Source organism: Rhinolophus sinicus, chromosome 5, assembly GCF_057876585.1.
Source record: "Rhinolophus sinicus isolate RSI-liver-muscle chromosome 5, RSI-T2T, whole genome shotgun sequence".
Lineage (NCBI taxonomy): Eukaryota > Metazoa > Chordata > Mammalia > Chiroptera > Rhinolophidae > Rhinolophus > Rhinolophus sinicus.
The window spans coordinates 88882418-88908703 of record NC_142505.1 but is presented as its reverse complement, the minus strand read 5'-3'; the positions used below and the strand labels follow the sequence as shown (position 1 = coordinate 88908703).

Here is a 26286-nt window from a genome sequence, read left to right as displayed (position 1 = left end):
TAAAATGCTTGTGAGAGTGACCTCAAGTTCAGCCTCTAAGTAGCCGTCAGGACCCTGCCTTCTCTCGGCCCACACCGCCTCACTCTTTGGATCACTCACCATGGACCTTTGCTCTTGGCATTAAAGAAACATTAAGTAATTAGCCCTTGAGCTTGGTTGTTAGACAACTCATGCCTCTGTCTAATTTTGTTGGCATTCAGCCGTATTATCTCCATTTTCTTTGCGAGATGTCATGGGAAGTTTTCTGAGATTCAGCCACGCGGTGTCAACTGTATTTCCCTGCTCTGCTGACTATTCAAAATGGAAAAGAGGTTGGCCTGTGTGACGAGTTTTTTGTGCATACTTGTAGCCTGAACATACCTGGTCCTTCACCTTCTCACCTGTAAGATGTTGGGCTACATCAGGTGATTTCCCGGAACCCTTCTGACCAAAACCTTGGGAGCCAGTGCTGGGGCTTTGCACCTTCCCCAGCAAGAAGCTGGCTCATTGATGCTGGTGGGGTTGAGGTCAGATGCAGCGCTCACAGCTCCAGCTTCAGCTTCCTGGCTTCATGCAGATCTCCAAAGGAGGTGTTTGCAGAGAGAGAGGCTGGGTGGGGATCACTTTCTCCGCTGCTGCACCCGGAGTCAGGAGTCAGCGAGTCAGCCGGCCAAGTCAGTCAGGGAGGGGGCAAGAACAGCAGTCTGATTCCTGGGATGCTCTCTGCCCTCCTCCCCCGCTCTGGCTGCCCCCACAGGAACCAAACTGTGTCTCTCAATCCTAGAATGCCAGGAATGTGCCACAGCCTGATAGGCATGAAGCAATCTGCAGAGAGGCAGGGAGGAGCTCTGCTCCCAGCCAGAGGCCTGGCCGTGCAAAGGCTATGGGGCCTGAGGGCTGGGCAGCCCCTCCCATCCTCCCTGGGCCTCCCGCTGCAGCCGGGATTTCAAAGGCTGCTTTGTGCATTGCAGCGGGGCCTTGGTCCCTGTGTGCCAGGGAGGAGGCGGGAGGAGGTACACCGTGGGGAGGCTGTCCCCTCCCAGGGCTCTTCTGGCTGGTGTTCCCAGGGCTCTCGGCCCGGGGAGGATGGTGCACACATGGGTGGCTGCTTCTGCATCCCCGGGGAGCTGAGACTGTCCTTGGGCCCAGGTGAGTTTCCTGGGGGGCCCTGGCCTATGTCTTGCCCGATTCGGTAGGTCCAGTGAGGGTTCAGGGGTCTGCTGGTTTGGGGAAAGGGCTCTCCCAAAGACGGGGAGATGGTTGTGCTTTCTGGCTCCCTCTTCTCTTCCTAGGTTAGTATTTGTCATTCTGGCTTTGTGAAAAGGGAGTAAAGCCTGGGCAACATCTACTTTCCTGAGAGAGCAGCTTAGAGCTGGCTTTGCAAGGAGCGGTGCTGCTTGGCTGCCACTCCCAGGGTGTAACTAAGCCCTTCCTTCCTTTTTTCCCAGGATTCCCTAGGTCAGGAAGAAAGCTCAGGCTTTGAGTTCCTCTGGGGCCCATAGGTGGTCATAAACTTGGCCTCAGTCCCTAAACTCTATTTTTGTCAGGGTTGCTGTTATTGGAGAAAAACAGGCAGTTTCCTGCCTCCTACCTGTTAACAATGTGATGTATTTTTTTGGTACGTCAACTTGAGGCCACAGAGGGTTGTTGCTCTAAGAAATTGTCAAGTCATAGAAACTTGACATCGGGTGACCAACCATCTGGGTTTGCCTGGGACCGATGACTTTCCCAGGATGCGGTCAGTGCTAAAATTGGGCCAGTCCCAGGCAAATCAAGATGGTTGGTCACCCTTGCTCCTTGCTTCTTTTCAGAGCAAGACCAAGGTAGGGCCCTGTCGTCACACAAATGGCATTTATCAGAGTGATTGGCAGCTTTGGGGGTTTGGGGGAGAGAGTGGGTTGGGGAAGGACTAGTGGAGAGATAGAAGAGCATTACACCAAGGAAGCACTCCCAACCTTTGTTAGCATTCCATGTCTTCCTGGAGCACTGCCATAGTTCCTTGGAGGGGAGCCCAGGAGAACCCCTAGACAAGGCTTTCGGATCACTGACAGATGACCTTCCCCGGGAGTCTTGTTACCTGGGCTCAGCAATGTGGAAACACTAGAGGTCTTCAAAGCGAACTGGAAGCAGCCATGTTCTGCTTCCGCCCCTTGAAGTCCCAGCCTGGGCACTTTGGAACGTCCAACAGGGAGAGGCTCCCAGACTGAGGCTGCCTTGGACCTAAAATTATAAGTAAACAACCCCCCCAAACAATACCATGAAGCAGGCATCTCCCGGTTAATCACCTGGCCTTTGAGGCCATCATGTCTGGGTTTGATCTTGGTTCTTTGACTTGCCTTGAACAATTTATTTAACCTTTCTAAGTTTCAGTTTCCTCCTCTGTGGATTTTGTGATATAATTGTGTCTTCCTCAGAGGGTTGTGGTGGGGCTTAAGACTCCCCTGAAACACTTGAAACAACCTGGCACACAGTTAATTAAGCACAATAAATATTAGCCATATTAAGTACATTTCTATGGCTCTAGCATATTATACACACTCTCTCTCTAGGCCTCTCTTTGCTCATCTATAAAATGAGGGGGTAATTAACTTGGCCTTTGGAGGTGTCTTGGGACCTCTGCTCCTGCTCCCTGAACCCCAGCTTCAAATGGAGCAGCTCTGCTTCTGTTTAACATCTGTCCTTCAGCCCAAGATTTCATGTAAAAGAATTCCATAGCTCAAAACAAACAAACAAACAAACGAACGAACAAACAAACAAACAAACAAACATTGAAAAAGACATTGTTAAAGTTCTTCAACTCTATCACTCAATTATTTTATTGTTTCACCTCACTTTGCTGTTAATAATTGGTTGGCATCTGAGATTCACTTTTTCACCAAGCGTTAGCTTGCTGTTTATTTCTATTGAGGCTTCTCATGAGATCCTTCCATTTTGTTCTGCATACTTGTCAGGGCCTTTGCCTAGGGCTGTTGATGTAGGCGGTGTAGGTCTGAGGCTACGTGATATAAACATCCCCTTCTAAGTGCCCCTATTTATCTTAGAGAAATGGAACAAAGTACGAGATACATCCTGGGGTCACTTAATAGTTTTGTGACTTTGGGCCTATCTCTGATATTCTTTGAATCTTTCAACTGAGCGTAAATGCAACATGAGGCTTTGGCTAGAAATAAATGATAAAGATTTATTCAAGGGCCTTAGGGTTTGCAAACTGTAAACACAACTAGGCAATAGCCAGAGGGTTCCAGAGCAGGAAGAAAAGCCAAGTGTTCTTATAGTAAAGAGGACATTCTTGAGAAGAACCAGTCCTGCATCCTTAGGCTCCCGTGATCCTCTAGTGGTCTAGATGATGGAAGTCAGCTGACTCGGATGCAGGAAGATTCTTTCCTTAGCACTTCAGGGGATAATTAGGATATTATCTGGAGATTCCGTGGATATTCAGGTAATGACACAAGACTGGGAAGTCCAAAGGTGTAAGTTCTCAGGTTCATTAGAACAACAGAATTGTTTCCTCATCCCTCCACAGACTTGATTTTATTAGGTTGGTGCAAAAGTCGTTGCGATTTAAAAGGTTAAAAACAATGGCAAAAACTACAATTACTTTTGCACCAACCTAATAGTAATTTAGCAGCTTGACTCTAGTGACTTTATTTTATTTCTTTACTCTATTCCTCAAAACTCAGTTTTCCTGTCTGTAAACTGGATCTAATGGTAGTATCTATTACCTGGAGCTTTTGTGAGGATTAATTCAGATAATTCATCTCATGGGTTTAGCACAGGCTCTGGCTTCCGATAACCTCTCAGTAAATGTGGGCTGTTTTATTGTTAGCAAACAGGGACCATTCTCACATTCCTTCTTCCTAAGTCCTGACTCCATTGGAATAGGAGTCTGTGCTCATGTTTCTTTGGCTGCTGCTGTCTGTCTAAGTCGGAGTAAACAGCGAGGATCAACAGTCCTCAGGGGCAAGGGAAGCAGGAAAGGAGAAGGTTCTTGATGAAACTGAGCCCTGGACCGCTAGCTGCCCAGCTGGTTTGCTGCTGTGTGACGCAATGATTAATGTTGGTTCTGACGACACCAGGCATGCTACATTCTTACACATGGATGTGGCCAGCAGCGTTTGCTCCCTTTGCTAGTTCTTATTTGCTTACATAACTCTCCCAATTGCTGTACCCCTTCAGCTTCAGCATGAGGAATAGAGTCAGTGGAACTGTAACAGCTATGTACGATGTCAGAGGGGCAGTAGATTGGGGGAGGGGGTTATCACTTTGTGAGGGATATAAATGTCTAACTATTACATTGTTTTGTACACCTGAATCTAATAATAAAAAATAAAATAGAATAAAATAAATAAAAACCTGAAAGGGATCCAGTAAAAAAAAAGAGCAGATCACAAATGTTCATTTCCCCTTGGTCAGATTTTGGAACCATGCACACAACTCACTGCAAAGGAAGCTTAGCAATAGACTTTAGCTAGCCAGTCATGTGCCTGGTTAAAATTTGGAGGTACTTGGGGAAAAAAGGAAGGGAAAAGTGGGAGAATGGATCTTGGGGGACATTTAGCAATCTCTGCCACACATACTGTACACAAGGCTCTGTAATTTGCTTATTTCATAATATCCCTCTGAATCAATAATTATAGAGCCAATGTGGTTTAATAGCTGTCTAATATCTCCTTGTATAGTTCTAATGTATTCAACTAGTCCTATATCGGTGGACATTCAGGTTAAGTCCATCTTTGTAGTCCCATAAAATTTCTTCAATAAACATGCTTGTTCATAGAAAAAAAAGGAAATCTCCCAATTGCATGAGGTGAGATGGTGAATTTCTGGTCAGTTGCCATCATCTCTGACTTCCCAGACTTAAATGTTCTTGCCATTGTTTAATAAAGTGTAGTTGCTCACTTACGATTATAGAATGAGTCATGTCAAAGTTTGTCAGCTTAACAGTACACCTGAAGCTGAACAATACTGAATGCCAACTATAATTTTATATAAATATATATAGTATGTATATTTATATATTTGTATGTATATTGTTACAGGAAGCGGAGTACAGCATTAGGAATAGAGACAGTGGAAATGGAATAGCTCTGTGCGATGTCAGAGGGATAGTGGATAGGGGGAGAGGGGTTCACACAGTGTGAGGGATATAAATGATAAACGTCTAAGTTTTGCTTTGTCTTGTGCACCTGAAACTAATAAAATTTAAAAAAAAAAGTTTGTCAGCTTAAAAGCTTCTAGCACTTTCCCTTTATCTTCAACACATTCTTGAAGAAATTTGACAGACTTATACCCTTAAACAGAGGATGTGGGAGAGATACTTGTCAAATCGCCTACCTACATCAATTGTTAGTGTTTGTAACTTCCCTTTCAACCTTTTAGGTAAATATGAACCATTAGTATAATAATAGGAGATTGAAGGTGAGTGCTGGCAATAGTAAATGATGCTTCACATTTGAATTTTTGAAAACTTGTGAGGCATTTTGAACACACTGATAATAGATAATATTAGAACAAGAAAACTACCATCTAGCATTAGTAAATTTCTATTTTACACCATATTAGCTTCAGAACTTCTTTATTTTTCTCCTACTTTTTGAAAAAATAAAGCATTACAGATACAATTAAGGGTCTCCTCGTAGTTCTTCCCAATTTGGTTTTCTTTTTTCCCTTCCCAAAGTTAATCACTTTCATGAATTCAGTGGTTTTGGGCTTTTATTACATATTCATTGCAAAAAATTTATCTTGAAGATTTTAAAAATTAAACAAAATCATATCATTATGCCACTTGCTTCTCCCCCCAATATTATTATCTAAGCTATTTCCATGTAGATAGGTGTAGCTATAATTTTTATTTGATATTTGTCCCAATAAGAACAGCGTGGGTTTACATCATAAAAACTGTTGGTGGTATGCTTGTCAGGTCAAAGAAGGCAAATATGTGGATGGAGAAAAAAAGCATGCAGGGAAATGTTTACTGTTTAGTTTTCCTCTTAAAGTTGGGGTAGGTGGGTGGGTAGGAGCAAAAAGAAACAGAGAGGAGAAATGGGAGTGAATTCTCATTTCCACCAAGTTTCTGTGGATTAGGTGTTTCCCAGATTAAGATTCTAGATCTCAGATTTCTGAGGTCAGGTTAGTGTAGTGGAAACAGCAAGGTCTGCATCCAGTGATCTGTATGGCCCCTGAGTCTCTTTCTAACTCTGTTTGACTTTGGTAAAAATCATTACTCTTCTCTGGGCCTTAGTTTCTCAACAGTAAAATTAGGAGGGAAAAAAAGTGATCTCTTAAATTCCTTCTAACATTCGTTTTCTTTGATTATTGCCTCTTATTTTTATCTCTCATATTCAATATGTCAAGATGCCTTCTCTTTTCTTACATTAAAATATATCATTCACTCCATTCCCTCACCTCTCATTTGCCAAGATCACAGTCCACATGGATTGCCATAAGTTTTTCCATTGGCTTTCTTGCCTTGTTCTGTCCTTCTTGTGCCACTCCAGGTAGAATTTCCACTTTTATTATGCTACTCCCAAGCTCAAGAATGTTTCATGACTCCCTTTTGCTTGCTGTATCCATTCTAATTTCTCTGCCTTCCTTACTATACTCTCCCTGTCCTGGCTTTACCATATTTATCAAGTTTAGCCCCATGGTCACCCACCTCTTTGGAACATACAGGTTGGCCTTTGCCATCTCACGTGCATCCAAAACTCATTTACTCCTATCCTACTGAACTCTTTACTGGTAATCCTGCTTCCCGCCCCATATAATTTTACCAAGAAAAGAAAAAGGGAGCCACAGACTAGGGGATAATATTTGTAAACCATATATCTGATGCTTGTATACAGAACATTAAAAGAAAACAAACAACACCTCTTGTAACTCAGTAATGAAAATGTAACAGTTAAAATGGGGCAACACGTTTGTATAGACACTTTTATTTAGAAAATATACGAATGACAAATAAGCACATGAAAAAAATGCTCAGTATCATCAGTTATTAAGGAAATGCAAATTGAAGCAATGAGATACAACCGAGCACCTATAGAATGATTAAAATGAGAAGACTGATACTATCAAATGTTGGTGCAGATGTGGAGCAACTGGAACTCTCACACATTGCTAATGAGAATAAAAAATGGTACAGCCACGTTGAAAAGTAGTTTGGCAGTTTTTAAATAAATTTCAGAGTTTTTTGAATTGTTAGTAACTTTTTCTGACTACTACTACTACTACTACTAATGAAACTAGTTTCCAGAAAGTAATTTATTGACTCATAAAAGGAAAAGTCCAGGGATTGTTTGCTTCAGGTTGGCTAGATCAAGATATTCAAATGATGTTATCATGAAGTTATCTTTCCTAAGCTCTGTTTGTACTGGGTTGGCCTCAACCTCAGGTAGGCTTTCTCCCTGTGTTGGGCCCCACAGCTCCGGGCTGTCATCATCACAGTTGCACGTGCAGTGGAAAGACTTCTTTTCTTCCTGAAAAGTGCTGATGAGGGTCCTAGGACCAAATTTCATTGGCTTACCATTGTTTGCATGGCTATGGCACAGCATAACTTGATTGGCGTGTGTCTCAGTCATGTGCCCACTCTTGGAGCTAGGGGTGGAGTTAGCCCCATCTGAACCACACAGACTGGGTTCACATGGGTCCCATGCCTAACAAGGGGTGGAGTCCAGGACAGTCAGATGGACTCCAAAGTCCATCTGTTCCTAGCCAGGACAGTCAGATGGACTCCAAAGTCTTTGTTTCTAGCCATTTCTCTACTTGCCTCTAGGGTTAGAAAGCAAAGGCATGACCATTACAGAATATTTGGAAAGTAGACAAAAATATAGGAAAGATAATTTAAAATGGCTAAGCAATAGCCACCATGGACCTTTTGGGTTACTTCCAAAACATCATGTATTTTTCCTACAGTACTTCATTCTGTATGACAGTTTTTGTTGCTTGGAATCGTCTCTGGTTCTTTTTCAAGGCCCAGCTCAAGTGTTCAAATTCCATGTCGAAATATAATTCCATGTGTAAAAATGCTTTGTAAAATGTAAATCGCTGTGCAACTATTAACTGCTTTTCCTATTGCAGAGCTCATGCTCATGTTCCAGATTCCTTATTGTTTCTCAAGGAGCTGGTTTCTGGCTCATGGGTCCCAGGACATCTGGTGAATTGGCTCTCTCTATGCCTGAGACTCTCACACTGGAGAGGACATCAGAAATCCCCAAGGTGCTAATTAAAAACATACACCTCTAGACGCTACTTCTAAGTATTCTGAGGTAGAATAGGTAGAGAAGGGCAAATTTTTATAAAAATTTACGATTCACACAATTATGCACTGAATTATATGGGCACAGCTTGGTACAGAATTTTTACAAGATGAAAATGCCCATCTATGATGCTTCCTGTGGCAGCAATTCGTTTATTCTCATTGCTGTATTATATTTAATTGTACCTACTATCATTTACTTATCCATTCTAGTGTAGATGGACATTTGCATTGTTGCCAGGTTTTGGCTGCCATGAATACTGCTGCTCTGAATGTTTTAGTAGATGTTTTTTGGTGAATATATGTATGTACTATTTTGGGTATGTACCTAGGAGGGTAATTGCTGAATCTTATGCATATACATGTATGTATGTATGCATTTGTTCAGCCTGAATTGATACGGTCAAACAGTTTTGCGAAGTGAAAAATTTCAAACTTATTCTCACACTTGCCATATCTATTATAGGAGTTCTAGTTGCTGTGTATCCTTACAAACACTTGGTTTTCTGTGTCTTTTTCATTTTAGCCAGTCTATGTAATGGTGTTCCATTGAGAGTTTAACTTTCATTTTCCTGATGAGTGTGAGAAAATTTTCATAAATTTATTGGCCATTTGAATATTATCTTTGATAAAATGCCTATTCAAGCCTTTTGCCCATTTTTGTAGAAGGTTGCCTATCTATTGCTTAAAGACTTTTAGCATTGTTTTCATATAGTCTGGATTCTAGCTCTTTGATAAATATACGTCTTTTTTACATTTTCTTTTACTCTGTCTCCTTTCACTCTCTTAATTGCATCTTTTGATTGACAGGAGTTTCTAATTTTAATGTATTCCAATTTATCCATTTTTTTTCTTTGTGGGTAGTGTTTTTTCCATTCTGTTTTAAGAAATCACTGGCTACTCCAAGTCATGCAGATGTTATTCTATATTTTTCTATAAGTTTTTTGTATCGGTATCTTTTACAAAACAAGTACCTACAAGTAAGTAACTCTGATACAGACAGTCCACAGATCATGTTCTGTGAAACTCTGCGATTTTCTGCTGTAAACCTCACCCATCCTTTCAGAGCTGTGTACCCAACCTCTCCCCACAATCAGGGTCGTCATCCTGGACTTCCTTCTTCAAGGTGGACTCACTTCATGGGCCCTCATCATCCTCAGGTTGTTGTCCTTCTTATGCAGTCCTACATAAGGGACACACTCTCAAAACTTGCCAAGGCTGAGTGTAAATGGGTGACCTGTCAGTGTGGGCATCGTGATGGCCAGAGAACAAATGCGCTGTACAGGGGCAGCAACCATTCAGCCTCCGCTGATTGTTGTTGCCACGTGAGAATGAAGGCCCCCAGATCTTCCAGTTCTCAAAGCACAGCCAAGCATCCGGCTTGTGCAAAACATCCTGATTTCTAAATAATATCAAGCAATTCAAACTTTAAAACTTCACTGTGTGGGCAAAAAAAAAGAAAAAAGAAATGTTTGTGAGTTTTCTATGGCCTGTGGCTTCTGGTCTACCAGTTTCCAAATTCTGTGCTAGAGTAGAGGAGCAGGCTGCCACTCCAGGTGTGATCCTGGGACCAGCAGGGATATCGCCTGGGACCACATTAGAAACGTAGGACGTCAGGCTTAGCTACTGAGGCAGAATCTGCATTTTTATCAATATTTCCAGGTAATGTCCCTGCACATTAGAGTTTGAGCACCACCAATGTAGACACGTGGTTCTTAACACTGACTAAAATTAGAAGCATTTGGGGAACTTAAAAAAAATTCCCTGTGGCTGGGCTGTATTACAAACCTCATAAATCAGCGTTTCTGGAAATAAGACCCAGGCACTGGTATTTTCAAAAAGCAACCTGGATGATTCAAATAGGCAGCTAGGATTAAGAAGCACTCATTTAGAGCAATCCCTCCTTTATGGGTGGGAAAAGTGAAATCTGAGAAAATGGACACATGAAATGTCTTGCCCAAGGTCACTTAACTAATGTGTGGGAGAATCTGATTGTTCTCAAACTCGTATCTCACGATTCCCAAGCCAGTGTCTTTTTGCTACAGTTACTTTTAGTTCCTGGGGGCAGAACTACGAAAAGATCCTGTTCAACTAGAGCTCATTACTGCCAGCTTTCCAGCTAAGCTGCTTAGCTTTCAGCACTGAACCCTAACGAGATTTACTGGATGAAGAGCTGTGAGCTGATGGGCCCCTCCTTCTGCCTATTTAAGCCAAAACCACTTTATTCTCCCTGTTCATCACCAAAACGTACTGTGTTTGCTATGACGAAATGGGAGGTCTTCCACTTGGATCTCAAAATCGAGCTGCATAGGCACAGAGGAGGCGTAGCCACCACGCAACAAGAGGAGGATTTGGGTTCAGCACGAACCGGCAGTGATTGCACGGAACACGATTGCTCTGTCACTTAGCACATGCAGCTTGGGCTGCATCAACAGAAGCACAGGTCCAGAATGCACACCTGGTGGGCCTGCTTGACTTTGACCCACCACCATTGTACAAGTGAAGAAAATGGGAGGATTAAATGAGGGGTTGAGCCAAGATTGCTTATCCCTCTTTTCGGGACCAGACAATATCATATTCTGACCCCATAGTATAGTCCTTGAGCAGTTTCATAGTCAAAAGAACAGAGTAAGCAACCGTAATGTATTAAGGACTTGCATTCTCTTGTTGTATTTTGGGGATACCATGAAAGAGGCCTACAATCCATAGTAATACATGTGAAATTCCCTTCCTTTATATCTATTGTCCCATGTTTTATAGTAACACTCTACTCTTTTCAACTCTTTGCCATCTTTTCTCCTCCCTAATCTTTTTTCTCCTTTTCACTCCAGTTCTATAGCTGCAAAGAGGAATATTTTGGAAACCCAGGGATGAGAGAAGTCCCATACAGGACGGTATTTAGTGAGCAGACAGAAGGACAGTCTGGGGACAATCATATAGTTCAGGGTCACTACAGCTATGCCCCAGCCATCTCTCTAATGATGCCACTCTCCTTTGCTCTGGTGCAGCACTTCCGATATCCACCCATTGACCTTAAACCTTGCTGTAGTCAGATCTATAATGACCTTGTAGGCTCAACATGTATTGAGCACCTTCAGTGTACTAAGCCATGGGACTCAGTCTGATCTCTGGGTAGGAATCTGTTTTTATTTTAATCAAATGGAGACACGCCGACTGCTTTAGGATTGAGATAACATGTATGACAGTTTTTTGATAACAGTTGAGTACTAAATAATTATAAGGCAATGGTGATAACAATTAGAATTCATCCATGCCACCAGCCCTGGAGAAAAATGATCACTTGACCAAAACTTGCAGTTCTTACTTATAACTTGCTTATACTTCCACAAATGAGTTTTCATTCGATCTCCTCCAGGTAAAGAAACTCCTTCCAAGGATCCAGCCACATCCTCACCTGAAGAGAAGGAAAAATGTTTCCTGCCACAGAACATGATTCCAGGTATCTAAGCCCCAAAGACAAACTCTATTAAATAATTTTTTCCCGTGTAGAATATTGCAGTAACCCCTTTATCTTTCCCATCTGCAGCCTCCCTCCCCCCGTATCCTTTCTAGGACCACCACCAAATGCATCTTCGGAGGCATGACCTTGACTACGATATTCTCTTGCTCACAAATCTTCTAATGCTCTCCATTGCCTGCGAGATTCATTTAAACCTTCTTAGGCTGACACTCAAAGCTCTTCACAATTTGGCACATAGTAGGAGCACCATACGTATTTCCTGTATTAGGGAAAGTATATCATAGATTAGATTTTAAGGTGCCAGAGGGCAGGGATACATTTCTTTTGAATAATTGTGTATTCTATGTAGCACCTAAAATAATTATTTGTACATAGCTTGTGTTCAGAAAATGTTTGGTAAATAAATACTTACATACATCGTTGAATAAATACACGTATGGAACATTCACATTTGTGTTCTATATCATACCTAACTGTACCTTGTACATAGTAGGTCTCAATAAATACTTGTTGAATAAGTGAATAAGTGAATAAAAGCTTGAATATGTGAGGTGACATTGGCTGATTAAAAGGGCATCTGTATGATCTTTCAGAAGCAGAAAAAGATTTTGAAATTAATGTGAAAAAAAGATTGTATTCTCAATACACGCCTCTCCCAAGGTTTCCCCTTAAGAGACCTCCGTGAAGTTGGCACAGGGAGAGTTGTCATCAGAGAGCGCTACACCTGGGCAGAACCTGGTACCAGAAACTCTGAGAAGACTCAATTTCTGTTGTATAGTAACAGGCACCATTTTCAAGGGCAAACTATGTGCCAAACATATGCTAAGTGATTCTCACCCTCCCGTGCTCACCTCTAGGACATGGCACTACATTGCCCATTTCAAAAGTGGCAAACAGAGTCTCAGAGAGGGAGGCAACCTCCCCACTGCCCCACAGTTAATACGTGAGGAGAAAGGGACTCAAACCCCAGTTCTCATTCAGACCACGATGCTCCGTCCAGACTTGGACTTCTCTCCAGCAGATAAAATATAGATGTGTGAAAGAAATGTACATTATGAATGTTTTCAAAGACATACATCGTTTAAATAGATATCGCATAAATGTCACACTGGGTTCTTTCTTTTCCCAACTTCAAATTCTGTCAAACTGCTTGGCTGACAATGAGAAAAATCTTGCCCTTCCTTTCTTTCTATTGTGTCAATCTACTTATCTGTCTGTCAGCTTGGGCCAGCCCCGCAAAAAGCTGAATCACCATCTGTTGTTTCATGAACACAGTGGAGTCAGCATTTTGCTTTATCAGTGCGTGAAGGCCAATGAGCAAGGGGCATGTGGAGGTGAAACTTAATCGACCGAGGCTGAACTTGTTCCTCTTTCAGCGTTTTCCTCCATGGTGCTGTTTGTTTCCAGGAAGGTCATGCGAGTGAGAAGGGGAGACTCAGCTCCTGCTGCCAACCTCTCCTGTATGCGGAAGAGTCGCAGACGGAATTAATCAGATACATTATCATGATTGAAAAACCAGTTTTCAGAAGGATTAAAAAAAAAAAGAAGATCAAATACAGTTTACGCTAAAACTAGAGTGAACTTGATTTATTCCGTCTGGTGATGCAGAGGGCAGAGTGGATCCCTCAGTGAGCCCCGAGGAGGCTTGGCTCTGAGTATTAGCCGTCATTGGTTGAGGTCTCAAAAGAAGTTTGCTTATGAAATCCAGCTATTTTGAGTTCCACATCCATGGATTCACGTGTGTGGCAATGGGATTTATACCGAAGGGGCTGTCATTCATCGGCGGCTATTCCGAGAGAGATTCTAGAGGGGATTTGGGATCATGTTTTAGAATGGCAGGAGAGGCAAGTTTGGTGAAAAGGAATCACAGACCCAAAGTCAAGGTTAATTACAGCGTGACAAAATGAGGGCAGTGAGAGCAGTAATTGCTGGAGTACTAGGGCGGGAGTGGGGAATTTGCAAGGGGCACAGCTAATTTTTATTGAACATTTAGTAGGTACTAGGCAGCAAACAAAATCTTTACATGCATAATGTCATTTAGTAAGCCTCTAAAACCCCTGTGGGATAGGTACTGTAAAAGGCATTTTGCTAATGAGAAATGTCAAGCATAGAGTGGCAATTAACTGCTCCAGGTGGCACAGTTCACCAGGGCAGAGCCAGGCCTTGAGCCCAGGTCTGCGTGACTCCTCCCCCAGGGCTTCCCCTCCTCCTAGATATCAGCCTGCAGGGAGGCTGCCAGATGAGGGTTGGACCTGGACGACTGAACATGGAGGGCTCAGGTGCGATTAGAGCACAGGCCAGGGAGGAATGGACGGGAACACACATCCAGCCAAAGTTCACACCAATGGCAGGTCAGTGGCGCATGTCCTATTGGAGCCGCTCTGCAGCAGTCTCACAGCATTCTCAGGACTTCTAGGTTAGAGACAGGCCTTTCAAAGGCAGGAGTCCCGAAGTACCTTGTGGGCCCAGGCCAGCGTGAGACGGGCCGTCTCTAATGTGCTCAGGAGTTTGAGAAGGCCCTGGCAAGTTGGGACTAGAAGAGAGACTTCTCTGATTATCCATTTCAACACCTTCTTGGTTTATTGCGTTTGGTAATTATTGACAGCATTGCTACTTATTGTCCAAAGAAGACACACGGCAAAGTGTGATTATAAGGTGAACCTTCCAAGTGTGGCTTTTCCTGACACACTCGCCAAAGTCGTACCCCACCCTCCAGCTGCTCCATCGCTCTTCTCTTTACCCTGTTAGATTTTTTTCACAGCACTTTTCTCCACCTGAAATTATTGTGCTCATGGAACTGGTTACTTGCCAAGAATACAAGCGCCATGAGAACAGGGACCATATCTAGTTTGTTTCCTGCTGTATCCCAGCACTTAAAACAGCTTCCGCTCAAGTGTTGGTTGAATGAATGTGCATTTTGAAGACATTAAAGATAGACTTTACTGCATTAACCAATAACCCTGACAAAGATTAATAAATGCATTATTAGAAACAGGTTAGAAAAAATGTATGTGTCTGCATATATAATGCATAAAGTATATAATACCGATGACATTTCATAAATTTGCCATATAAACACATTTCCATAAATATATAAATAGCATTTGTTCAAAACTGTCACAAACTATCCACAGGGGGAAATACATGTCCTAGTTCTGTGTCAGCACTGTTGCCACAGTATCAGGCACTGTAGGAATAAACCTCGCTCAAGCAGAAATCACCAGCCCAAGTGCAGCAACTTTTGGGATTCCAGAACATTCCCGAGCTTCATCTTTTTTGTTTTTCCCCCTGGGGGGACAATTTAAAGAAGGCTCTTGGAATCTCTAATTCACGAGGACAATCCATTTAGGGTTTAGGTGTGGGAAGCACGGGGTCTTATCTAATTCCTTCTTCCCTTATATTGCACTTCTAGCCTCATCCTTCTGCCTCTGTTCTCTTTAAGACCTGACACTCTCCTTCAGTGTGAAGAGCCGCTCTAGGAGATGTGTCAATGGCCCCTTGCAGGAAGCAGCCAGGAGGCGGCTCTGGGCGCTGGAGAATCAGGACGAGGAGGTGTGTGCTCTGTTTAAGGTGAGTGTGTGTCAGGCCATGCAAACGCTGCCCCTGCCTTGTGTCTGTCTGGGGCAGGCTCTGCAGCACCGAGGACAGCGCCCGGAACAAAGTAGGCCCTCTGAAAGCATCGGACTGAACAAAGGGAAATAGACACATTCTCTGCTCAACAGGAACAGGCAGGAACTCGGAATGGGGCACGCTGTGGAGTGGCAGAGTCAGGGAAAATGTGGGTTCCAATCTGCCACTCTTAGCTGTATGATCTTCTCCCAGTTACTTAGTCTCTGTAGAATGGGAGTCATTATGATACCTTCCTCATTAAGCAGATTTTTTTTTAAATGTGGTGAATTTGAATTTTATTGTGATGAAATGTACCTAATGTAAAATTTCAATTTTAATCATTTTAAGTGTACATCTCACTGGCATTAAGTGCACTCACATTGTCGTGCAACCATCGCCACTATCTAGTCCAGAACTGTTTCATCATCCCAAACTGAAACTGTACCCACTAAACAATAACTCCCCTCAGACACTGGTGATCGCTAAGTATACTTTTTTCCCAAATACCAAAATTACCAATCAAAAATTAATAACTATACATAGTAGAATGAGAGGAGGAAAAGGCAATAAAGTGAATAAACCAATTCCTTATCTTTCATAGTGGGAAGATAGTATCTTCAATTATTAAACCAAGGAAGAAGAGAGTGTAATCAAATAGTTGACAGTTTAGGAGGTATTAACTAGGAGAACTAAAGTCAAAATTGGTTAAAAGTTGTTGCACCGAGAAGTGGGGGGAGGAGAATATTACTTTGCATAATACACTACTATGTCCTAGTTATTTTTACAGTCTCTGCATTCATTTGATACACTTGAAAAATAGAAACGTGCTCTATTAATCTGTCATGGAACAGAAAAGCTCACGTCTGGTTCGTTGGGAGGAGTAAATGAGACAGTGTCTGTAGAGAGCTTGACACATGCACGGGTGGTGGTATGCGCTCCATACATAGTAGATACATGACAAATAGGGAAGTGTTTTTGTTTTTAAATTTCCAGGATGCAGGACCTGGGCACTGGCTGCTAACTGTCACCACAGGGTTGCTTTTAATTTGGGTCACTGTTGGCGTGGGCAGGAGCTTGGTTTGGTTGAGCACGCTGGCGGCTGGGCTGAGTCTGGAGCCCAGCAAGCTTGCGGGGAAAGCTGAGGCCCAGAAGTCAGCTGGACCTGTGACCCGTCAGCGTGCCGCAGCGTGCTCACAGGGGACTCGAGCAATTGCTTAACCGGTCTCTGCGCCAGTCTCTTGATTTTAAAACAAGGATAATGCCGTTTTCTATTAAACCTGAAATGCCATTTGATTATAAATTGCACCATTATTTTGTTTACCTCTAAGAAAGTAAATAAATGCTGCCAATTAAGTATGACGCCATGTTTCCTTATTTTTTCTTTTTTTTTTTTTTTCAGAAATGGTTAAATGTAGTAAAAGTGCATGTTAGAGTAGATGAAGTACTGTCGTGGTACTCTTTTCCTAGGGTTATTGTGAGAGTTAAGGGAGGTATTGCTCATAAAAGCTCTTGGTGAAGTGCTCGGCAATTAGTAAATTCTCTGTAAATCAGTTTTTGCTTAGAACCCCTTGCCTGGTTACCAGAATCTATATTCTCCAAGGAGCTCGGCATCCTGGGACATGGCAGAGCATTCAAGTTCTGACTTCTCCAAAGGAAGATCCTCCTACCCTCTTCTTCTTTCCCCAAGGTTCTCCCAGTTCAGGATTCCAGGGGTTGATCTTTGATGGCGAGACCTGGCCTGTGGGGGAGAGGGACTTTCTGATCAAACACTCTTTACAGTCAACTCCAGAGGCTTGGGCAAGCGGCAGAGAAAGATTCTAGGGGAAAACCAAATCTGGGCAGTGACTCAGGCCTGTTTTTCGGGTTTTAAGGAAGAAAAAGGTGGGGAGGGCTTGTAAGCCTCCTCTTGCTCTGCTTGTGAACATGTAAATTGGTGCAACCTTTCTGGAAGGCAGTTTGGCTCCTGCATTTTAGGATTGAAAATGAGCATATCCTTGCATTTCCAATTACACTTCTTGGAATTACTTGTGTCAAAACAATCAAAGATGTGTACAAAGATTTAGGTATAGGATGTTTATCACAGTACTGTTTAGGGGAGTAAAAAAATTAAAACAACTCAAATATTCATCCACAAGGAAATGTTAAGAATAAATTATGTGACAGCAACAATGGTATATGTCACCGTTAAAAATAATGTAGATCATTTAATGACATGGGAGGGGGTTCCCAAAATATTGTTTAGTGACAAAAGATTACAAAATAATTTATGTATGTGATGCTATTTACATAAAAATAGTTACATAGAAACTCACATATAGGAAAAAAGATGCAAAGTTAATTCACAAAAGTGTTAACATTGATCATCTGTAGTAGGAGGAGGGATTGATTTTTACTTTTGTGTGTTGGTGTTTCCGTTTGCCAGCTTCATAAAAATAATTATAGCCATAGATTCACAGTCCAATTTGCCTCCAAGGTGCCTCCTGTGATTTATCTTCCACCCTTCCCTATACACCTTTTTTCTTTTTTACACAAAATGTAGCATTCCCTGCACACAGTTCTACACTCTGGTTTCTTTTTGTCACTGCCATTGTTCCACTGAGCAGTGTGTATTTGGAGGCTATGTCAGTGCCTGAGGGTTTCTTCATTTTTTAAATTTTTATGGCTGCATGATACCAGAATATATCTGATTCATTTTAACCAGACTCCTATTGACGGACATTTAGGTTGTTTCCTTGTTTGGTGTGTGTGATGTAAAATTCAACACCACAATCAAGAAATCTATACAAAGCATTTTGTACCTATGTGAGCGTCTTAACAGGACACTGTCATCCCAGGCTGACTCACTGTCCTCTTTCCTCAGGACCTCTCAGCCAGGTTGGTGGACATCCAGTCCCAGGAGGCCCAGTTCCTCATCACCTTCAAGACCATGGAGGAAATCTGGAGGTTCTCCACCTACCTAAACTTAGGTACGACACGGAGCTGACAGGTGCAAGAGCACCTAGGTCACAGTTCAGCCAATTTGGATGGCTTGACATTAAGGAATTGGTTTGGCTCAGATAATTAAAAGAAGTAGAGCTCTAACTTGGGTAGTTAACTTTGGAAATAGCCCAACCTGCCTAGAACTAAATCTAAAGCAAATATTAACTATTACTCTAAAATGCCGTGTGCAACGCTTTTTTGTATTGATGGAGAGACTTCTTTACTAGACCACCAATCAATTAGCAAATAGTTATTGGTCACCAACTAAATTCAAAGTACTGAGACGGATGTGCACTTGGTTTAAAAAACAATAAGGCATCAGTCTTGAGTAAGATCAAAGTAGCTGCTTAAAATGCTAAAATTCTGGATATTTTATTCCATGTTTTTGGGAAAGAGTCAGAGATAGTGATGGGGAGTTATCTGTTACAGGGGCCTCAGGTTGGAGGGTTTCTAGAAAACAAAGGAGGGTATTGGACACAGCACCAGTACCGCTGTGGTGGGAAATGGTTCACCTACCTGCTCCATGGAGAATAACGTGTGACAGCAAAGGTAAGGTTACTAAGCAAAAGCAGGTCAAGCAAGAGGAGACCACCTGACTTGCTGCACCTTGTACACCTCCCAGAAAATGTTGGACTCCACACAGACTTACACAGGAAGCAATCTGGTGCAAGGGCTCACAGCTAGGAGGTGTAAGTTCTCCTTCCGTCAGCATGGCGGCTTTCTGCTCTCCACGCCACACATCTTCTGCTGTGAACATTAGAAACCCTCACTATTCATTGTGTTCCATGCCAGCATCACATGGGCACATGGTAGAAAAATAGAATGCTGGGCCTCCCCCCACACCTACGGACCCAGCATCTGTACTGTAATAAGGTCCTCAAGTGATTTGTGTGCATTAAAGTACGAGAAGCACAAGGAAAGAAGACACACAAGGCCTAATCGATATAATGGAGAGTCAGAATGGAAAGAGATGGGTTTTTGCCACTTAAGAAGTAGAGGGAGTCTCAAAAGAAGCAAAATTTTTATTTTTATTTATTTTATTTTTTTATTAAAATATGGTGATGGAAGGAGAACTGACTCTGGGTGATGAACACACAATGGGATTTATAGATGATAAAAAAGAAGCAAAATTTTAATACAAATAGTTTAGATGTATAGGCATGTTTACAATACTATTCATAATTGTTAAACTTTTGTAATTTGCATAGTTTCTAGTCTGGTTTTAACAAGGGAGAGCTTACTGGGCATGGGTGAGACAGAGGGTTAGAGTGGGGAGGATGAAATAAATCCTGACTCCTTTGTGGGCCATGGAGAACCCCTGTCCCAGCCCCTGCATTGTCAGAGGTACAGGAATTTGAGCCTCACGTCGGGAGAACTTTAAGGGGGAGCCAGGAACTCCCGGAGTCAAGTTGTAATCTTGGAGATTCCTCCATGGATGTATTTTAGAAAAAGGAATTGGGTTTGGTCATCTCATTATGCGTTTATGGAGACCCATAATATGTTAAAAATAGTAAATATCACTTAATACGACTGGCATTTCCCAACAGGTGCTGAGAAGAGTCAGTTCATTCTGGAAATGTTGTAGCTACCCCTTTCGCATTGGTCTAATTCCAGTTCAGTGGGGACGAGTTGAGGATGGAGATCTGGGAGGGAACGTCAGGAGGGAGTTTGCTCACCTCCTCTGTGCTCAGCTAAGGGCAGCGATCGTGTCGATCAGCAAATTGTTGGCTTCACTTCTTAGGCTTCGTATCTGCATGTCTGGAGCATCTTCTCTTTGACCACAAGTACTGGCTCAACTGCAGGTTGGTGGAGGATACAGAGATCCAAGTGTCAGTAGATGATAAACACCTGGAAACAATGTTCCTGGGACTCCTGACACATGAAGGTGAGCATGGAGGAGGGGTGAGGATGGGGGTCTTATCTGGATATTTATTATCGGGGTCCATGAGATAATTAGGGTACGAAGAGATGCAAAAGCCATTCAAACATCATAATAGTCACAAATGACCAAGTTGTTATTACAGTATTCCAGACTTTTCTCTCAGTTTGACGTGGGCATCATATAAACAGCTATGCTGGCCAGTCTCACTGCTGGTCCGATGTGAGAATCACTTGGGGAGTTTCCAGAAGTGTCTGTGCTAGGGCTCCTGGCCAGTTAGACCTCCAGAAGTGGGGGCCCACGCTTTTGTATTTTCTGAAAGTTGCCCAGGTAATTCCAATGTGCATCCAAGACTGAGAATCACTTTTCTAAACATCTGATATAACTTGATTGTAATATAAAATTGCAAATCTTGCAAAACCCAAAAGATTTCATGAGATTGCAGAAAGGGATAATGGGGGACTGCTGGAAGCACCCACCAATCTGTTTGCAAGGGAGGATCTGATCACGTCTCCATCTGACCAGTCAATAGCTGATGGTGTCGTAGACTCAGCAGAGAGCCCAATTTGCATAGGATCTTTTGCAAAACGGTTCTCTTTATGACTGCATTGCACAAATCATACATGAAGGAAAGAATGTCATACTGTGCTCCTGTAAAATATAGTCGGAGAAATCACATTCACACAAATCAACGTTATTTATCCTTTGTTGGTCCTAAGATTTAAGTGTAAAATTACAATTAGGACTGAAGTTCTGTGAAATATATTTTCATAAGTTTTTGTTTCATTTTTTTTCAAGGTGAAGTCCCAATTAAGCTTTAGTGTCATGAATTACTCAGAACCTTTGGTGTCTATTTTAAGTGACTTCCCTCTCAGTGGCTCTTTTCCTGGTACCAGCTTTCCCGGGATGGCAAGAATCTCCTGTAGTGCCTCCCCCTCGTCTGACTGTACTTTACTCCCAGGAAGGAACGTGTCTGGGCTCTGGAGAGCGTTCTCATCCTTTGATAATCGCTTTTCACTTCCTGCTGCTACTCCTTGGAAGGGCTTTTCTCATTCTCTACAGGCCACTTCTTCTGCCGGGCCACGTGCTCCATGGTTCAGCCAGCCGAGAAGGAAGGCGAGTGTTTGACCCTTTGTGAGAACGAGTTAATCTCAGTGAAGATAGCTGAAGGCGGGTCGGAGTGGGAAGGCGTGTCTTTGGTGACTGGCCAGCGGGGCCTGGTGCAGGTGTCAGCCCTGGAACCCCTGCCGCTCCCTTTCCACCAGTGAGTAGCCACCCGCCTCCTGAGAGAGGGTCCCGAGCATACTGATATCTGCAGAACAGAATAAGCATGCTTGCAGACACAGGCATCCACGGCGCCAGGGAGGGAAGGAAATCTGGGTAGCTTTTTTTCTTTTGTTATTATTTTTTTTATTAGTCAACATTTGCACCATTTGATGAAATGGGAGACAACTCTAAATTTCGTTGGATATTGTACCTAAGAGGAAATATACGGCCTGGTCTCCAGTGTAGTATTTATCAGTGTAAGGACTGGGGACCATTTGTATCAGAATCATTGGGGATTTTACCACAAATTTAGACCCCCTGGCTCTTCTCAGACTTTCTTGGAATTGGATCCAGGAATTTTATATAAGCTCCCCTTAAACATAAGGGAAGTTTTTTCACACTAAAATGTGAGAAATCCTGCTGGAAGACACTGGGAACTCAAACATACAGAGTAACAACAAAACTTACACAGGCTGGGGGCCTGTGCGTGCCTCTGGCAGAGAATTTGACAGTGAGAATGGAAGGGATCCTTTGTGAGTTAACTGACAATCTAATTGCAGAGCCAGAAACATGACAGGCCATCTGAACGCCCCTTTTCACAGTGCCCGATATAAAGTAAATTTTCAGTAAATGCCTGCCATCGTTAGAATAAGAGTATTAAGAATAATACTTATCATCATCATCGTAATTGTTATTTAAATGGACTATTCTGCTCACTGTTCTAATTTTTTGAAATCCATGTTTACAAACCCCATGTTTCCATTGACAGATGGTTCCTAAAGAATTATCCAGGAAGCTGTGGCCTTTCCAGGAAGAGGGATGGTACAGGCTCCTATCAGATCGGTACGGCTACATTGAAGAGTCTATATTGTCAGGGAGATAACATTGCCCTGCCTCCTCCTTTTGTCCACAGGTCTGGAGTCAGTTGATCTGAATTCCTGTCTCACCTCTGGGTTTCCTTGCCTATGAAAGGAGAGGTCTTAATCCAGAGCTATAGATACAAATGCCTAAAGGGGCAGGCAGAACACACAGAAGCGTGAAAGCCTGGATGGAAGATGTTAGAGATGGGTAGGGAACAGGGATTTAAAGGTGTATGGGTGAACAAGAAGCCTGGTGTGGGCGTGCAGGCTGCCTGTTTTCTATCTCTGAAAAAAGTGTTTTTAATTTCCCTTAGTGTTTTATGAAATTCATCTTGAATTTAGGAAGAGTAAGAATGCCTGGCACATAGTGGGTACTCAGTAAATATTTGTTGAATAAATGAATGAAATACACACGCACACACACACACACACACACACACACACACACTCACATAGACTTGTAAATATATATGTATCTAGTAGATAATAAATTTCAATATTTTCAAGTCATCTAGAATATACATTCCTTTCATCGTCATTCTTAGAGTCTCCCAGCACAAAGTACAATTTTGTAAGTTCTAAGCCCAAATAAAACTTAAAAAAATAAGTAGAGGGAATTATGGAGTCCAGACATTACATCTAATTAATGGTCGGCAGTAAATAAGATTTTAAGCTATCTGAGGCAATATGGCCTTGTAGATAGGAACATGGGGCTGCGAAATCTGTTCTGGGCTCAGATTCTGACTCCACAACTTAAAACCAGTGTGAGCTCGGCCAATTCACATGCCTCACTAATGCCAAAACTTCCTCATTAGTAAGTTTTACCATAAAACCAACTTCAAATATTGTCATGAGAACTAAACTAAATGACATCTGTAAATCACTTAGTACAGTTTTGTCACATTGTAAGTATTTAACACATTGTAGATTCTATTAGCCCGCAAAGTGGTGGGAATTTCTGATCTTGAAGACATGATCAATAAAAACTTGATAAATAATGTCAGAAAAACAAGAAGGCCAGTAATTTTAGCAGAGGATCTAAAGCAAATCTGGAAACCAAGGCACATTAAACAAACGAACAAACAAACAAACAACCATTAGCTCAACAAAAGGAGGATTTGTAGAAAGAAGGGATACTTCTAATTCTAGACCCTCTCTGTGCCTCTCCCACTTTTTAATCTATAAAAAGGGGATTCTGATAGCTGTTCTCCTGAACTTTTGGGGATCCGGGGGAAATCTGAATAAACAAACATACATGTTGGACATTACAATGCTCATAAATATGTCATTGCTAGATCCTAGCTAGGCAACTTATCAAGCTGGGTAATGACCATAACCGGAAGGGGAGACTTCAAGATCCCTTTGGGTCATCTGCAGTTTTCTGTTCACCAGTGATATGAGGCTAACATTTATTGAGGGTTGACTGGGTACCAGGCATTCTACACTTTATCTCTTTGACTCTTCCTAACATTTATGAAAGACAAGTGTTCTTAATTATCCCCATTTTACAGTTGGGGAGATTGAGGGTCATAGTGGCCAAAGGAGCTGGAAGGAGATGGAGAGATCCTACAATGGTTCTCACCCTGGCCTGTGGATTTGTGCAAACCACGATGAAGTGTTTACATGATAATGGCCAGAGTCAGACTAAGTAGGACAATATACTGTGTTTCCCCGAAAATAAGACCTAGACGGACCATCAGCTCCAGACCCGGTATTATATTATATTATATTATATTATATTATATTATATTATATTATATTATATTATATTATATTATATTATATTATATTATATTATATTATATTTATTATATTATATTATATTATTATATTATACTCAGTCTTATATTAATATAAGACTGGGTCTTATACTAATTTTTGCTCCAAAAGACGCATTAGAGCTGATGGTCCGGCTAGGTCTTATTTTCAGGGAAACACGGGAATGAACTTTCTAGTTTTCCGTAAGCTAAATTTATTCAGTTTTAAGGTATATCCAGTATTCTAAGATGATCTTTCCTATATTTATGAAAACATCTTTTGTTTTATAAAATGATGGTGAAAGTGGATGGTATTGTTGAGTGTCCTAGTTTGGGAAAATGAAAAGGCAATGACCCTGTGTCTTCCCTGCCAATTTCTTTTTTGGGGCGAGTAGGGAAATTTTACTGGTCCTTGAAATTCTAAAGTGTGGGTGCCCCTCGTTTTGTATTATATACATTGAAAGCTTGTGGAAGTCTCAGCTCTTTCTGCCTTATTTAGTTGACCTGTGTGCTATTTCCCCACAGGCAGAGGAAAATGTAAGGCCTGGAAGGAATATGAGAGGGCAGAAAAGGATGAACTGAATTTCCACCAGGGAGAAAGCATCGAAATCATCGGCTTTGTCATCCCTGGGCTTCCGTGGTTCATTGGCAAGTCTGTGTGCTCAGGAGAAGTGGGCTTTGTCCCCACCAGGAACGTAGACCCTGATTCGTATTCCCCAATGTGAGTATGCTAGAGAGACCCTCTGAGAAGTTGTGGAGCTGGGCTGCCTTCCCCAGTGCTCCCGCCCCATCTGAGCAGGTTTGCAGAGGAACTTCAGGGCTCCCTGGTACCATGGAGCCAGAGGAGCACATTCTGACATGCAAAGCTGACACATGAGTGACAGGCGCAAGGCAATTCAGTTCGTTTCAACAGGTGGTTATGGGGGCCCTCCTCTGTGTGAGGAGAGAAGCACAGCCCAAGACAAAGGCTTGCTGTTGGGCACTGAGTATGCAGTGTTGGTGTTTGCGTTCTGCCACTCATCCTATCTGATGAAGGGGCCCATCTAGGCAAGAACACATGTGGAGCCTGTAGGTTACAGCTTAGTCAATGGAGAGTCCCTCCCATTAGGTGTGTCTGCTGCAACCTTAGTGTGTGAAGTCGGTGTTGGCCCGGAGGGTAGAGTGCAGCTTTTACTCTTTTCTGCCTTGATTCCAGAAGAGCTGGTTCTGAGGAGCCCAGACAGCCAGCCTGCCCCACACACCCTGTCACGGAGGGCCAGAGCTCCCCAGCACTGTGCAATCTCTCTGGGGTGGGCTTCCTGCACAGGGATTGGAAATGGCAGGAAGCCTGGGCCCAGGAAGGACTACGAGAGGGAATGCAGCGCTGGCTGCTAACGCTGGCGCCATAACCCTCCACACCAGGAAAATGCCCGCGGAATATCTAAGGCTCCCAACACTCAGACTGGAAACCCTTCTCTTGTGGGAAAGAGCCACTGAGGAGAGTGGACCGAGCGCAGAGCTCTAAGCCCTATCTTTTGTAGGGGGAGGAGACGATAGGTCCTTTTTCCCACAGAAATGTGGGGACCCAAGTAGCTCTCAACAAGGAAGATCACTCACTGAGCTCCGGGAGGGGGTGGGGTCCTGTAGGAGTTTATAAGGAAAAGGGTATCAAGAGAACTTTCATGAACAAGGTGACATTGGAGTTTAGCTCTGCACCATGTAAGACATTTCAACAGATGTAAATGGGCAGAGGCGGTGACAAGTGGGAAAGTGAGGGGATGTAGAGTAACGACTCATGTTTTTTGAGAAGCAGGGTATCACCAGGAGGGCACTGGTGTGGCAAAGTCTCAGTGGGGCCATGATATGGAAGACAGGGAAGGCCTGTGCCAGGGCCTGTCTCTGTCCTGCAGAGAATGGGGAGCCACTGAGTGTCTCTGAGCAGGGGTGACATGATGTGGCTGGAACTTCTCTCTTGGAAGCTGACCCTGGCTTTGGGGGAGGTGTGCGTGTGAGGGAGAGAACCTGGAGCAGGAGAGCAGTGAAAAGGCCAAGACCAAGGGCACTTGCGAAGCGGCAGAAGGAAGGCAGAGGAGAGGGCACTGCGGAGGACCAATCAAGGAGAATTTAAAGATTCTGGGAGTTTTGCAAACGTACCTGCGTTCAACCCCCAGATGTTCTATCTCATTGGGCTGGGTGAGGCCTGGGCAGTGGTGGTTATGAAAGCTCCCCAGACGGGGCCAGTG

At 42.9% G+C, this 26286-nt stretch overlaps 1 protein-coding gene across 5 annotated transcripts in view; it reads left to right on the top strand.

Moving 5' to 3' along the window:
• The window catches only part of SH3TC2 (SH3 domain and tetratricopeptide repeats 2), a 108203-nt gene that overhangs the window by 50589 nt on the left and 31328 nt on the right, over positions 1-26286 (top strand). Inside the window, exons 1-8 of one of the 5 annotated variants that reach the window (XR_012489829.2) lie at positions 867-1128; positions 11610-11693; positions 15157-15284; positions 18184-18289; positions 20044-20187; positions 21244-21445; positions 22217-22290; positions 24590-24785. Coding sequence is in view for 4 of the 5 variants with exons in the window: in XM_019734345.3 (XP_019589904.3) it covers positions 1077-1128; positions 11610-11693; positions 15157-15284; positions 18184-18289; positions 20044-20187; positions 21244-21445; positions 22217-22290; positions 24590-24785 (986 nt within the window). In the remaining variant the exon portion in view is untranslated. Of the gene's footprint in view, positions 1-866; positions 1129-11609; positions 11694-15156; positions 15285-18183; positions 18290-20043; positions 20188-21243; positions 21446-22216; positions 22291-24589; positions 24786-26286 lie in introns of those variants that run through there. The other 4 variants (XM_019734345.3, XM_074313742.2, XM_019734344.3 and 1 more) reach the window with 4 other exon arrangements.